At 43.4% G+C, this 17,032-nt stretch overlaps 1 protein-coding gene across 1 annotated transcript in view; it reads left to right on the plus strand.

Annotated features, from left to right (window-relative positions):
* The window catches only part of rad50 (RAD50 homolog, double strand break repair protein), a 142,422-nt gene that overhangs the window by 25,937 nt on the left and 99,453 nt on the right, over positions 1-17,032 (plus strand). The window contains exons 7-9 of the mRNA XM_039774597.1: positions 69-197; positions 13,964-14,129; positions 15,335-15,528. Coding sequence (XP_039630531.1) covers positions 69-197; positions 13,964-14,129; positions 15,335-15,528 — 489 coding nt within the window. The remainder of the gene's footprint in view (positions 1-68; positions 198-13,963; positions 14,130-15,334; positions 15,529-17,032) is intronic.

Genomic DNA, 17,032 nt, shown 5'->3' on the forward strand with positions numbered 1-17,032 from the left:
TTATTGTTTCATGAAAACTTCAAATATGCAAATAATAATGTAGAAATTTTGTGGTGTTCTTTTCCTAGAGTCGCCTTGTAACCATTGAAGAAAATTTGGGCAAAGTAATGAAACTTGACAATGACATAAAAGCTTTAGACAGCAGAAAGAAGCAAATGGAAGAGGACAACCAAGAGTTGGAAGAGAAGATGGAACAGGTGGTGTTACGTTTTATTGCTGCTCACTGCCTATTTTCAAAGTACAGTTCAACAGTTTTACTGTATTTACTATCCATCCATCCATCCATCCATCCTCTTCCGCTTATCCGAGGTCGGGTCGCGGGGGCAGCAGCTTAAGCAGAGAGGCCCAGACTTCCCTCTCCCCGGCCACTTCTTCCAGCTCTTCGGGAGAATCCCAAAGGCGTTCCCAGGCCAGCCGGAGACATAGTCCCTCCAGCGTGTCCTGGGTCTTCCCGGGGCCTCCTCCCGGTTGGACGTGCCGGAACCCCTCACCAGGGAGGCGTCCAGGAGGCATCCTGATCAGATGCCCGAGCCACCTCATCTGACTCCTCTCGATGCGGAGGAGCAGCGGCTCTACTCTGAGCCCCTCCCGGATGACTGAGCTTCTCACCCTATCTTTAAGGGAAAGCCCAGACACCCTGCGGAGGAAACTCATTTCAGCCGCTTGTATTCGCGATCTCGTTCTTTCGGTCACTACCCATAGCTCATGACCATAGGTGAGGGTAGGAGCGTAGATCGACTGGTAAATTGAGAGCTTTGCCTTACGGCTCAGCTCCTTTTTCACCACGACAGACCGATGCAGAGCCCGCATCACTGCGGACGCCGCACCGATCCGCCTGTCGATCTCACGCTCCATTCTTCTCTCACTCGTGAACAAGACCCCGAGATACTTGAACTCCTCCACTTGGGGCAGGATCTCTCCCCAACCCTGAGAGGGCACTCCACCCTTTTCCGGCTGAGGACCATGCTCTCGGATTTGGAGGTGCTGATTCTCATCCCAGCCGCTTCACACTCAGCTGCGAACCGATCCAGAGAGCTGAAGATCACGGCCTGATGAAGCAAACAGGACAACATCATCTGCAAAAGCAGTGACCCAATCCTGAGTCCACCAAACGGACCCCTTCAACACCCTGGCTGCGCCTAGAAATTCTGTCCATAAAGTTATGAACAGAATCGGTGACAAAGGGCAGCCCTGGCGGAGTCCAACTCTCACTGGAAGCGGGCTCGACTTACTGCGGCAATGCGGACCAAGCTCTGACACGGTTGTACAGAGACCGAACAGCTCTTATCAGGGGTCGGTACCCCATACTCCCGAGCACCCCCACAGGATTCCCGAGGGACACGGTCAATGCCTTTTCCAAGTCCACAAAACACATGTAGACCGGTCGGGCAAACTCCCATGCACCCTCCAGGACTCTGCTAAGGGTGAAGAGCTGGTCCACTGTTCAGCGACCAGGGCGAAAACCACACTGTTCCTCCTGAATCCGAGGTTCACTATCCGGCGGACCCTCCTCTCCAGAACCCCGAATAGACTTTTCCAGGGAGGCTGAGGAGTGTGATTCCTCTATAGTTGGAACACACCCTCCGGTCCCCCTTTTTAAAGAGGGGGACCACCACCCGGTCTGCCAATCCAGAGGCACTGTCCCGATGTCCATGCGATGTTGCAGAGGCGTGTCAACCAAGACAGTCCTACAACATCCAGAGCCTTAAGGAACTCGGTATCTCATCCACCCGGGGCCCTGCCACCAAGGAGTTTTTGACCACCTCGGTGACTTCAGTCCCAGAGATGGGAGAGCCCACCTCAGAGTCCCCAGGCTCTGCTTCCTCATGGAAGGCATGTTAGTGGGATTGAGGAGGTCTTGAAGTACTCCTCCCACCGACCCAGCGTCAGTGAGGTCAGCAGCGCACCATCCCCACCATATACGGTGTTGACACTGCACTGCTTCCCCTCCTGAGGCCGGACGGTGGACCAGAATCTCCTCGAAGCCGTCCAAAGTGTTCTCCATGGCCTCTCAAACTCCTCCCATGCCCGAGTTTTGCCTCAGCAACAACGAAGCAGCGTTCGCTTGGCCTGCGGTACCTATCAGCTGCCTCCAGAGACCCACAGGACAAAAAGTCCTATAGGACTCCTTCTTCAGCTTGACGGCATCCCTCACCGCGGTGTCCACCAACGGGTTCGGGATTGCCGCCACGACAGGCACCGCCCACCTTGCGGCCACAGCTCCGGTCAGCCGCCTCAACAATAGAGGCACGGAACATGGCCCATTGGACTCAATGTCCCCACCTCCCTCGGGGCGTGGTTGAAGTTCTGCGGAGGTGGGAGTTGAAGCTACTTCTGACAGGGGACTCTGCCAGCCGTTCCCAGCAGACCCTCACAACACGTTTGGGCCTACCAGGTCTGACCGGCATCTTCCCCACCATGAAGCCAACTCACCACCAGGTGGTGATCAGTTGACAGCTCCGCCCCTCTCTTCACCCGAGTGTCCAAGACATATGGCGCAAGTCCGGCGACACGACCACAAAGTCGATCATCGACCTGAGGCCTAGGGTGTCCTGGTGCCAAGTGCACATATGAACACCCTTATGCTTGAACATGGTGTTGTTATGGACAATCCATGGCGAGCACAGAAGTCCAATAACAAAACACCGCTCGGGTTCAGATCGGGGCCATTCCTCCCAATCACGCCCTTCCAGGTCTCACTGTCATTGCCCGTGAGCATTGAAGTCTCCCAGCAAAGCGAGGGAATCCCAGAAGGTATGCCCTCTAGCAACCCCTCAGAGACTCCAAAAGGGTGGATACTCCAAACTGCTGTTGGCATACGCACAAACAACAGTCAGGACCCTTCCCCACCCGGCGGAGGGAGGCCACCCTCTCGTCCACGGGGTAAACCCCAATGCACAGGCTCCAGTGGGGGCAATAAGTATGCCCACACCTGCTCGGCGCCTCTCACCGGGGGCAACTCCAGAGTGGTAGAGAGTCCAGCCCCTCTCAAGGAGATTGGTTCCAGAGTCCAAGCTGTGCGTCGAGGTGAGTCTGACTATATCTAGCTGGAACCTCTCGACCTCGCGCCTAGCTCAGGCTCCTTCCCCTTCAGAGAGGTGACATTCCACGTCCCAAGAGCCAGTTTCTGTAGCCGAGGATCAGACCGCCAAGGTCCCGCCTCGCCACCACCCAACTCACACTGCACCCAACCTCCTTGGCCCCTCCCATAGGTGGTGAGCCCATGGGGAGGAGGACCCACGTTACCTCTTCGGGCTGTGCCCGGCCGAGCCCCATGGGTGCAGGCCCGGCCACCAGGCGCCCATCGAGCCCCACCTCCAGGCCTGGCTCCAGAGGGGGGCCCCTGTGACCCGCGTCCGGGCAAGGGAAAACGTCGTCCAAAGTTTTTGCTCTTCATTGGAGGTTTGTTGAACCGCTCTTTGTCTCATCCCTCACCTAGGACCAGTTTGCCTTGGGTGGCCCTACCAGGGGCATAAAGCCCCGGACAACATAGCTCCTAGGATCATTGGGACACACAAACCCCTCCACCACGATAAGGTGACGGTTCAAGGAGGAGCTGTATTTACTAGTCTCTAGCATTTGTACATTTTTAGTTTCATGGCTGTTGATAAAGCAGATCTGCAGATTTCTGAATGTTCATATGGAGTAGAAATATGCTTGTGAATTTGGATATAAGGGTTGAGCATTGTGGCAGGATGACAGCAGTGTTTCTGCCTGTCCTGTTTGGCTCTGTTTGTTCATCTATGCTGTTTGTAATATCTAGTGTGGTCCCCGGCCAGAGGAGGGCTTGTGCCTCCTCCAGACCGCGAGGGGGCGTCCGTCCTGGTTGTGTTGGGGGCCTCGGGTACAGGGCTTAGAAGCCCAACCCTGTAGGGACCCGAGGTCACCGCCAGGCGGCGCCCTGATACCGGTTTATCCCGTGTGGTCCCTGGCCGGGGATGGAGCCCGGCCGGGACGCCCAGGAAGACCAGAGGAGGGCTTGTGCCTCCTCCAGACTGCAAGGGGGCGATCGTCCTGGTTGTATAGGGGGCCACGGGTAGAGGGCTTGGAAGCCCAACCCTGTAGGGGCCCGTGGCCACCGCCAGGCGGCGCCTTTGAGCCTGAGGAACCCTGGAGCCCAGCACTTCCGCCACACCAGGAAGTGCTGGGGGGAAGACTTATTGTGGCGCCCGGAGAGCTGCCGGGAGGACAGCCGGCACTTCCGCCACGCTGGGGCGTGGCCAAGGAGGGAATGCCAGAAACGCCTGGTGCTCATCCGGGAGCACTATATAAGGGGCCGCCTCCCTTCAGTCTAGAGCGGAAGTCGGGTGGAAGAGGACGGAGCTAGCGGGAGGACTGGAGGCGGCCAGAAGAGAGAGAGAGGCATTGTAAGGCCTGAGGAGAGACAGAGGCATTGTAAGGCCTGGAATTGGAGAATCGGTGCAAAAGGCACTGGGGAGTTGAGCGCGGGTCTGCTGTAAATATTGTAAATAAACGAGTGTGTGGTGAAAACAACGATGTCTCTGAGTTCTTTTTACCTCCTTTTCATTGGGTGTTACCAGAAATGAAAAATAAGTATTTGATAATTATGATTTGGAAGCCTAATTATATTTAGCACTAGCAAAATACCCGTGCTTTGCAGCGGAGAAGTAGTGTGTTAAAGAAGCAATGAAAAATAAAAGGAAACATTTTGAAAATAACGTAACATGATTGTCAATGTAATTGTTTTGTCACTGTTGTGAGTGATGAGTGTTGTTGTCATATATATATATATATATATATATATTTACACACACACATAAACATATATATATACATATACACATATATACATATATATATCTACATATATACACATACATATACATACACACATACATACATACACACAAATACATATATATATATATACATACACACACACATATATAAACATATATATACATATACATACATATCTACATATATACACACACAGCTATTTCAGTATCAGTGCAATACGCTGCTGTTAAAACGGATAACTCCGCTCTTACGTGCAAGTCTGCGTGGATATTATGAACTATCGTATTTGTTCAAGTTCTATTTAAATTTTAAATAGAAGGAATTTTTATTTAGTCGACAGAAATATCTTTGGTAGGAATGGTAAAACAGACAGGAATATTATTCCTGAATAAATCAACTCAAACCTTAAACAACTTATAATATTTTGCTCTCCATAAAAATATATCCTGTCTAAATTATACAAGTTAGAAATAAAGTAAATGTTAAAAGAACAAACATTCAAATTTCTTTACTCTTATGTAATTTTATATAAAAAATAAACTTAGATTTTAAATATCCCAAAAGATTTTGCTCTCCATAAAAATATATCCTGTCAAAATTATACAAATTCAAATATGAACATGCTGCATAACAAAACCTGGAAATATAAATAAAATGTGTTCCTTTCAGCAATAACAAATCAAATCATTCAGTTGTCTTTGCTCATATGTCATTTTAGAGCTGGACGCCTGGCATCTTTTTTTGGCAAAGTTCATTTATGTTTGGTGTGAGGTTCTGTGTTGTGGAGATTCTCAGGATGGATTGCAGGTGCTCATCAGTGAGGCGACTCCTGTGTGCTGTTTTGTTAGTCTTTATCACTGAGAAGAGCTTCTCACACAGATATGTGCTACCAAACATGCACAAGGTTCGAGCCGCATGTAGACGGACTTTTTGTTCTTCAAAGTCACCAAAGCGCGCAAACTCGCTCAGTTTATCAGCAAAGTGCGTATTTGGGAACACCGTAGTGACGACTTGGTTCAACATTACTTGGCAACAGGGAAAGTGGGGCAAGTTGCACTGGTGCATTTGTGTCTCCCATAAAAGCAGCTTCACTTGAAATCACTTTGTGATTGTGCACGGTAAAACGTCCGCTGAAGTGTCTGATTCTTATTTAATTATTCTGCTTTCTGTATCTTCTGCATTGCATTCAGGTTTCAGGTTACCCTGATGTTTTGTCTCATAGTGCCGTCTTAGATTAAATTCTGTAATTACAGCCACATTAGCTCCACAAATGAGACACACGGGTTCAGTAAACATATACTCAGCCTCCCATCGGTTTTAAAGGCTCTATTTTCAGAATCAACTTTTCTCCTCAGCATCGGGTGAGCTAGCTTCGCAATAACTTGCAGCATCATAAGCTAGACTTGATTAACGCGGTAAGTGTTGGCAAGGCAGCTGAAGCGCTGCATTATGGGATCTGTAGTTTATTGTGTTACCAGCGCTTCATATACCGGGCCATTAATAACAATAATACAGTATATAAAATGATCTCGGGCGGATATAATTACACGGGCGGATGTGGCCCGGCCCTTGAGTTTGACACATATGGACTAAATAGAACTTGAAAAGATATATTTTTTCAAATGTGATCGCTTAATTCAGATAGAGTTGACGCACACTACAGCCTGCATGCCTCAATAAGTCATCCTCCCCTCGCTCTTACTTTTTTACCGTTCATCTAATGAATACACTGAGTATGGCTTTACCAAAACAATCATTGATGGCGAATAAAGTATCCATTATTCGAGTATGTAGATCGGGTATATATATACATATATATATACCCGCGTCGCAGCGGAGAGTAGTGTGTTAAAAAGCTAGAAAAGAAAAGGGAACATTTTAAAAATAACGTAACATGACTGTCAATATACAGTATTTGTTTTGTGAGTGTTACTGAGTGTTGCTGTCATCAAGGATTTGATTATCATTATTTCTTTCAATCAGGTTCGTATTTGTAGGATGTGTTGTGTTCAAGTTACATTCCGTGTTTGTCAATCGTTGTAAAGATGACAGGTTTCATTCATCGATTCGTTTCTTACTGCATCAATAAACAGCTCGTCTTCTTCTTTATCTGAGACCTGACACACTGCATGCACGGGTTTTTTACCCTGTCTTCCTTTAGCGGGACATTGACTTTTTCCACCGTGTGCTTTGTTTCATCAGTAGCTGCATTTATGAATATGCTTGTATGTATCAGGCGCTTCATATTTTTTGCTGCCTTTTCAATTGTGTAATTCGTTTTTGTTCAGCGCTCTTTGGAACTGTTGCTTTTTGTCTGTGCACTGCGTCAGTTCACGTGAGCCGCTCGGTGTACATGCATCGAAGTTTCCCAGCTGTGCTGGTGCCATCTCGCTATGTCCATGGCTGTATTTAATGTTACCTTAGTCCTGGCACTTAAAACTTTCTCTCGCAGTTTCGCTGAGTTTGTGCCAAACACCACCCTGACCATCTCATCTTCCTCTGCATAAGCACAGTCCTTCACCCGTGAATATTTACCCGTGGCAGTTTGCTATTGGATTGCCGCTGACGGACGGCCTTATATGGGTAGGCACTAAATTACAAACGCCAGCGCAGCCTGTCTATGAACTTAATTTAAAGTGTAGGTTTACATCGTGCTTTGTTTCCGAAGTAGCAGAACTCATGAATATGGTTGTATATGTCACTCGCTCGCTTCTTATTGTTTCGCTGCCTTCTCAATTATATAATGCATGTTTTCTTCAGCGCTTTTTGGGCCTCTTCCTGGTTTTCTACGTACTGCGTGATTACGTGGAAGGCGTGATGATGTCACACGAAACTCTGCCCCACGGGTTTCAAGCTCATCTCTATTACAGTAAATGGAGAAAAACAGCTTCCAGTTATGACCATTACGCGTAGAATTTCGATATGAAACCTGCCCAACTTTTGTAAGGAAGCTGTAAGGAATAACCCTACCAAATTTCAGCCTTCTACCTACACGGGAAGTTGGAGAATTAGTGATGAGTCAGTCAGTCAGTCAGTGAGGGCTTTGCCGTTTATAAGTATAGATACATGAATGCAGCTGGATCAAAGGAAATTCTTTCAGGTAGGGACCTTAATGGATTACAACAGATGCACTGTTCACAGATAGTGAAAAGAATGTTTTATGATGGGATCTTAGAAGTGCATAGTCCATGTATAGCACATACAATTAGCTTAGTTGGTATTTACCCATACTTGGTATTTTGTCGCAAATAGCTCACTGAATATACTGCACGTGTGGATATTTAAGGCTTGTCAGGGAACCTGTAGCTAGAAGCCCACAGCAAAGATGTGATGTCAACTCTGTTCAAAGAAAAATGTCTCCTGCACTCTAGCGAATGGAACTTTAATCATCGACTCCCACAGAAGAATTCAACGATTGCACTGTTCCAATGGCTTCTATTCAGCTTTTTCTTTTTTTTTTTTGATGTGTGTGCAAAGATTATACTGCAATGGACTGTGTATTAGGAATATAAGCTGTATGTTAATGCAAGTTAAATATGTATCCTTTTTACTGTACCATATTTTTCTTGCCTTGATAATCCCATTATAGTTACTGAAGGTATATATAGTAATCCCTCTTCGATCGCGGGGGTTGCGTTCCAGAACCCCCCACGACAGATGAAAATCTGCGAAGTGGAAACCATATGTTTGCATGATTATTTTTATATATTTAGGCCCTTATAAACTCTCCCACACTGTTAACATTATTAGAGCCCTCTAGACATGAAATAACACCCTTTAGTCAAAAGTTTAAACTGTGCTCCATGACAAGACTGAGATGACAGTTCTTTCTCACAATTAAAAGAATGCAAACATATCTTCCTCTTAAAAGAATGCGTGTCAGGAGCAGAGAATGTCAGAGAAAGCGAGAGAAACGCAAACAATCCAAAAATCAATACGTGCTTTTGGGCTTTCAAGTATGCCGAAGCACCGCGATAAAGTGGCATTTTTTAGAGGACTGTCCATATCCTCTAGGCAAACAGCCTCTGTGCAAACAGCCCCTCTGCTCACACCCCCTCCGTCAGGAGCAGAGAATGTCAGAGACAGTGAGAGAGACAGAGAAAAGCAAACAATCGAAAATCAATACGAGCTGTTAGAGCTTTTAAGTGTGCGAAGCACCTCTCGGGAAGCATATCGTATATCATTGAGGAGTTTTATTTAATACGTAATACATGCTCTTATTGGGTTACTTCTAAGCCATCCGCCAGTAAGCGTCCCTTGTATGAAATCAACTGGGCAAACAAACTGAGGAAGCATGTACCATAAATTAAAAGACCCATTGTCCGCAGAAATCCGCGAACCAGTGAAAAATCCGTCATATATATATTTACATATGCTTACATTTAAAATCCGCGATGGAGTGAAGCTGCGAAAGTCGAAGCGCGATATAGCGAGGGATCACTGTATCTATACTAATAAAAGGCAAAGCCCTCACTCACTCACTTACTCACTCACTCACTCACTCACTCACTGACTCATCACTAATTCTCCAACTTCCCGTGTAGGTAGAAGGCTGAAATTTGGCAGGCTTATTACTTACAGCTTACTTACAAAAGTTAAGCAGGTTTCATTTCCAAATTCTACATGTAACGGTCATAATGGTCGACAACGTCCGCCATGTTGAACTTTCTTATTTATGGCCCCAACTTCACGAAAATTTGGTAGGCAGCTTCCTTGCGCTAACCGAAACCGATGTACGTACTTATTTCGATGGTATGACGCCACTGTCGGCCGCCATATTGAACTTTCCAACGTCACTAATTTTCCAACTTCCCTTGTACGTAGAAGGCTGACCCCATCTTCACGAAATTTGGTAGGTGGCTTCCCTGCGCTAACCAAAACCAATGTATGTACTTATTTCGGTGATATGACGCCACTGTCAGCCGCCATATTGAACTTTCCAACGTCACTAATTCTCCAAATTCCTGTGTAGGTAAAAGGCTGAAATTTAGTACTTATTTCGGTTGTATGATACCACTGTCGGTCACCATATTGAACTTTTCAACAGTCTTTGTTACTTATGGGCCCATCTTCAAGAAATTTGATGTTTATGAATTCAACACAAGTCCTACAAATATTGTCGTAATTGAAACAAACCATGAAACTCAAACCGATTATGACAGCAGCAATCCAAGCTGTGAGATTTGAAACAAGATTACGGTTCACATGGCCAACTGTACGTTGCATGCTCAAGAGTAAGCTCAGCGCACAGCTTGGTCATATTACAACCGGAGGGCCAAACTCACAATGTGGTATACAAAGAGATCCTTAACAAAAAATTATTGGTATATTTTCCCTCAGTTTAAAAAGGTTTCATTTTCTTCTTAATAAAACTTTTAAGGCAGTACTTCGCCGCTGCGAAGCGCGAGTATTTTGCTATGTATATATATATATATATAGATAAAGATATAATGTGTGTGTGTATGTGTGTATATATATAAATATAGATATATATATATATAATGTGTGTGTGTATGTATGCATGTGTGTATATATATACTGTGTATATATATATACAGTATATATATATATATATATATATATATATATATGACAGCAACACTCATAACAGTGACAAAACAATTACATTGACGATCATGTTAAGTTATTTTCAAGATGTTTCCTTTTCTTTTTCATTATTTCTTTAGCACACTACTTCTCTGCTGCGAAGCGTGGGTATTTTGCTAGTCTATTATAATAAAAGGCAAAGCCCTTACTCACTGACTCACTCACTCACTCACTCACTGACTCATCACTAATTCTCCAACTTCCCATGTAGGTAGAAAACTGAAATTTAGCAGGCTTATTCCTTACAGCATACTTACAAAGGTTAAGCTGGTTTCATTTCGAAATTCTACACATAACGGTCGACAACGTCCGCCATGTTGAACTTTGTTATTTATGGCCCCATCTTCACGAAATTTGGTAGGCGGCTTCCCTGCGCTAACCAAAACCGATGTACGTACTTATTTCGGTGGTATGACGCCACTGTCGGCCGCCATATTGAATTTTCCAAACGTCACTAATTCTCCAACTGTCCGTGTAGGTAGAAGGCTGAAATTTGGCAGGCTCATTCCTTACAGCTTACTTACAAAAGTTAGGCAGGTTTCTTTTTGAAATCCTACGCGTAATGGTCATAACGTTCAACAACGTCATATTGAACTTTCTTATTCATGGCCCCATCTTCACGAAATTTGGTAGGCTGCTTCCCTGCGCTAACCGAAACCAATGTACATACTTATTTCGGTTGTATGACGCCTCTGTCAGCCGCCATATTGAACATTCCAACGTCACTAATTCTCCAACTTCCCTTGTAGGTAGAAGGCTGAAATTTGGCAGGCTCATTCCTTACAGCCTACTTACAACAGTTAAGCAGGTTTCATTTTGAAATTCTACGCAAAACGGTCATAAGGGTCAACAACGTCCGCCATGTTGAACTTTCTTATTTACGTCCCCATCTTTACGAACTTTGGTAGGTGGCTTCCCTGAGCTGACAGAAACCAATGTACGTACTTATTTCGGTGGTATGACGCCTCTGTCGGCCGCCATATTGAATTTTCCAAACGTCACTAATTCTCCAACTGTCCGTGTAGGTAGAAGGCTGAAATTTGGCAGGCTCATTCCTTACAGCTTACTTACAAAAGTTTAGCAGGTTTAATTTCGAAATTCTACGCGTAATGGTCATAACGGTCAACAACGTACGCCATGTTGAACTTTCTTATTTATTGCCCCATCTTCACGAAATTTGGTAGGCGGCTTCCCTGCGCTAACCAAAACCGATGTACGTACTTATTTCGGTGGTATGACGCCACTGTCGGCCGCCATATTGAATTTTCCAAACGTCACTAATTCTCCAACTGTCCGTGTAGGTAGAAGGCTGAAATTTGGCAGGCTCATTCCTTACAGCTTACTTACAAAAGTTAGGCATGTTTCTTTTTGAAATCCTACGCGTAATGGTCATAACGTTCAACAACGTCATATTGAACTTTCTTATTCATGGCCCCATCTTCACGAAATTTGGTAGGCTGCTTCCCTGCGCCAACCGAAACCAATGTACATACTTATTTCGGTTGTATGACGCCTCTGTCAGCCGTCATATTGAACTTTCCAACGTCACTAATTCTCCAACTTCCCTTGTAGGTAGAAGGCTGCAATTTGGCAGGCTCATTCCTTACAGCCTACTTACAACAGTTAAGCAGGTTTCATTTTGAAATTCTATGCAAAACGGTCATAAGGGTCAACAACGTCCGCCATGTTGAACTTTCTTATTTACGTCACCATCTTTACGAACTTTGGTAGGTGGCTTCCCTGAGCTGACAGAAACCAATGTACGTACTTATTTCGGTGGTATGACGCCACTGTCAGCCGCCCTATTGAACTTTCCAACATCACTAATTCTCCAACTTCCCATGTAGGTAGAAGGGTGAAATTTGGCAGGCTCATTCCGTACAGCTTACTCACAAAAGTTTAGCAGGTTTAATTTCGAAATTCTACGCGTAATGGTCATAACGGTCAACAACGTACGCCATGTTGAACTTTCTTATTTATGGCCCCATCTTCTCGAAATTTGGTAGGCGGCTTCCTGAGCTAACCAAACCAATGTAATTTACTTATTTCGGTGGTATGATTCCACTGTCGGCCGCCATATTGAACTTTTCAACAGTCTTTTTTACTTATGGGCCCATCTTCAAGAAATTTGGTACACGGGTTCCCAACGCTAACTGAATCCTACTCACGTGCATATATACGTCCATACCCTGCAGCTTGGTCGCCGTGTGAGGCAGCGTTGGGTCCCCCATCCCAACGCCTCCCACGTTGTTGGCTGCCTGCCTATATAAGACCGTCCGTCGCTCCAGTCTCTACATTCCCTTCCTTGCTTCGCCACGGGATTAACGTTTCCCTACTGATAACTACAGCCTTTTTGTTTAATCCACGGGTTCTCCTCTGTTTTATTGTTTGTTTATTATAATTATAGTTATTGTGTCGGTATTTTAGACTTACTTTACATTGCTCAGGTACCCATTTCCTTTATCATTCCAACCCCCATTACCATGTCTATCGAGATGATCATATTGGACGGCCAAATCAGGTTCACTCTTGATATCCGGAGGTACATTGTGTCTTATGTATTGAATGACTTGGACAGGTTCAAGGTGTGGACTGATGGCAGTACAGGAGATAATTATACTACACAGGAGCACTATAAGAGTGAAATGCTTAAGCCCGTCACCTATGCATTTGCATGTGAGTTGATGGCTGCCGCTGAATTGTTCGGTTGTCGCTTTCAAGTGTACCGAATTGGCCAAATATTTTATACCTTTGGACAACCGCCAATGCCTCCTAAACATCTTAGATTGACAGGTGACGATTTCAGTAGTGAACACTTTGATGTTTATGAATGTTTAAACTCTCAAAAGCCTGATGTAAAGTTATCGATAAAAACGGTTGTTTACTTACAACGCTTGACAGATGCCGAATGTCTCTTCAACACAAGTCCTACAAATACTGTTGTAATTGAATCAAACCATGAAACTCAAACCGATTATGACAGCAGCAATCCAAGCTGTGAGATTTGAAACAAGATTACTGTTCACATGGCCAACTGTACGTTGCATGCTCAAGAGTAAGCTCAGCGCACAGCTTGGTCATATTACAACCGGAGGGCCAAACTCACAATGTGGTATACAAAGTGATCCTTAACAAATAATTATTGGTATATTTTCCCTCAGTTTAAAATGGTTTAATTTTCTTCTTAATAAAAATTGTAAGGCAGTTCTTCGCCGCTTATATATATTTTGCTAGTATATATATATATATATATATATAGGTTCAAGCTATAAGTTGCACTTCTAAAATAAGAACACATTGCTAGGGACCCTCCTGCCTGAACCAACTGGGTGTGGAGTCAAAACAGTTTCATTCAAATATATATTTTATAAATAATCTTTTCATAAACATTGCTGCTAGTTCTTTAAGCTTCACTGATAGCAGAACTAAGAACAACAGAGACTGGTGACAATACATCATTCACTTTTGCCACTAGGTCAGTGATGTCTTCAAATTCAGTTTTTTACAAACAATTTCAGTTTTTAGGTATATTTTTTTGTTTATTAATCTTCTCCTGCTTTTTGTGTGTAATTTGTTTTTAATTTTTCCCCCTAAGGTTTTTCAAGGAACAGATGAGCAGCTTAGAGATATGTACCAGAATCATCAAAGAACAGTGAGGGAGAAGGAACGTCGGTTGAATGACTGCCAGCGTGAATTAGAGCGAAGCGGTAGAGAGTGTCAACGATTAAATCATCAGAAGTCTGACCTGTTAGTAGAACAAGGTGCAAAGTAAAGCAGCGCATTATTTTTTTCCAATTTAACTTTGAAAATAGACCAATATTTGTACTCTATAAAAGAGTACTGTAGTAAAATACATGTTATGGTAAAGTAAATCAGTCCTGTGGTATAACATTGTCAGGGGGCACAATGCCAGGGCATGCTTGGCATGGTTGATCCCCTAGTAGTTTGTTAACCAAAAATGGACATGGTTGAAAATGAAAAGCATAAACTATAGGTCTTTTGTTAAAAAGGCGCAAAAAGTATACAAAGTGCATTGTGTAAATTGGCAAATCAATAAATTAAACAATCACATAACTTAACAAAATATCTTCAAGCAGTCTGAAAGAATAAAATGCATTTAACACCAATCCTTTTTAAAACATTTTCTTTAAATGAGTTTCTTTAAAAGCAAACTTCCAGCACCAACACTGCTGGTACACCTGCAACTTAATAGGCTAAACAGGTTAGCTCTGCCTCACCCTCTACTCTACCACTCCCGTGGATCCCAAGGTATTCTCAGCAACTCCCTTTGACTCTACTTTGTGTAAGTAGAGTAATATTTGTATTTTGTAGTCACCTTAGCTTCCCACACTCTGCTGAGAAAGGGTATTCCCAGCAGCTGTCACTGCCACCAACACTGACTCTCGACACTTGTCATATTCCCAGAGGGGCTCTACACATCCCACCTCACAAAACATTGTGACGTATTTCCTAGCTGGTACTCACTTTCCTTCTCTCAGCAATTTAATGTTCGTTAAATTTTCTCACTTTCCTTCTCTTTGATCGCTGTTGTCCATCGTCACAATCACACATGTCTTCTTTCTCTGATCATTCCAACCACTGGCCTCCCGCCATCCGATTTCTTGAACAATGACCTCCCCACTGCATCCGCCGCTGTGCTCCTCATTACCATCTCCAGCCCCACCTGCAGACTCTTAATCAAATGGCCACCCACTCCCATCCCACAGTAATTTTTCAATTAAAACTGGATTGGTAGGGATATTGTGCCTTTAGCACAATGCTCACCTATTTAAAACAACTAAAAGTCAAGCTAAAAAAAATCTCATTGTTCTTTCTATGGCATGCCATGCCACAAACATAAATTCTACTACTAATCCCATTTGTGTATACAGTAAATAATTTTGTTTGAAATATATTCTTACACTTTAAAGTGGTGTGTTTTTGAAATACATGTTTATCATATCAGGTCGTCTTCAGCTACTTGCTGACCGTCATCAGAACTCTATCAAAAGTAGAGATGCATGTGTTGTCAGTCTTGCAAGCCAACTTGAAGTGGATGGATATGAAAAAACACCTTTCAGTGAACGTCAATTAAGAAGTTTTCATGCTCAAGTGAAACAGAGGCTAGAGAAAGAAGTTGAGGAGGCTGATCAAAGAAAGGTATATGATTAATATTTTTTTTACAGACATTCTCTTTTAGTGCATTTCTTTTTGCAAACTTTGTGATTCATGCACTAAACCTTGTAGATCATTTTTAACAGTAAACATCTCTGACCTTTTATGTATTTTACATGCCTTGCCTATAGTATCTGTTATTAAAGTTTTGTGGGTTCAATAGATTTTTACTGTAAGGGTAAACATAATAATACTGGTGAATTGTAGTTGTTGCTGGTTTACTCCACACCATATTTACAGTGAATGCAGTGAAATGTCAGCTTTTATTAATATTAAGCCAACAAACAAGACAAGTCATCTCCGACTTTTTTCTTCCTGTAACAAAATATTGTAAGCAAAAATATGTTTGTGAAAAACAAGTGGTTTGGTATAAGGAAACTTAGTAAAATTAAGGAAGATCTTCAATGCCTTGGTTACAAATGTTTCTGCACACATTAAATAATTCAATGTGGATAAAACTTTTGTTTTGATTATAGTGCAAAATCAATTTTGATCAGTCTCAGTCACCTTGGCACACCTGGATTTTGCAATCTTAGTTCGTTTTTGCTTAAGAATTGAAGCACAGTAAAACTGTGAGAGAATCTCTTGCGTACAGCTCAATTTATATAAGTCCACATATTTACTGTGGAAATGACAAAGCCATTCAAGGCTAGTAATGTTTTTTTAAGGTAATCCATGAAAGACTTGCTTGTCTGCTTCCATTTGTTTTTCTTTAACTTCAGCTTTCTGGCACAGGGAAGCCGCTGTTGTGCCAGAATATTTTGTATTTTAAGCTATTAATTTTACCCTCTAAACTACTTAATAAAAATATCTAAATACGATGATGCTGCCAACATTTTGTTTGAGGGTGCTGTGATATTTAGGTGGAAAGCTGCGCTTTGTGAAAAATATCTTTTATTTGGAAATAATGCAGAACTTTTGTACATTCAGTCTAGTCATGCATAAACCATTTTTCAGAAATTACTTGCAAAAATTTGTTTTTTTTTCAATAATTTATTTTCACATTTTTTGTGAAATTACTTGAGCTTTGCAGTATTACCCCAATCCCACATTTAAGGTTTCCCTGCAAATAAAGCAAAAGAGTAGTTTGTAGGCAGTGACCTTTTTCTGCCATGAATTCCAGTAATCCCGTTAGATTTGCTGTTGTGGACGAAAACTCAAACCCGACAGCAGGTGTGGTTATAAAGCAGCTTTATTTTTCAGAGTCACGGTGAGAAGAGTTCCAGAAAAGCAGACAATCAAATGTACATGACTGCGTCAGGGCTCTTCTGAACCCCGTCTGTTGGGTGGGGTCCAGTTTTATACCCCTAGAATGCGTGATTTAATATCATTATAAAATGTAACAGTCAACACTTTATTATACACAGTCCTTGAGCCCCTTCAATGTCCCTTATGCAACTTGATTTCTTTGCCCCTTTTGTTATGGCGTTCAGATGTAAGCTAAGGGAAAACGTGATAAGGCAGACTCATGTGTGGAATGATCAGACCT

Source organism: Polypterus senegalus, chromosome 13 (assembly GCF_016835505.1).
Source record: "Polypterus senegalus isolate Bchr_013 chromosome 13, ASM1683550v1, whole genome shotgun sequence".
In the NCBI taxonomy this organism is placed as follows: Eukaryota; Metazoa; Chordata; class Cladistia; order Polypteriformes; family Polypteridae; genus Polypterus; species Polypterus senegalus.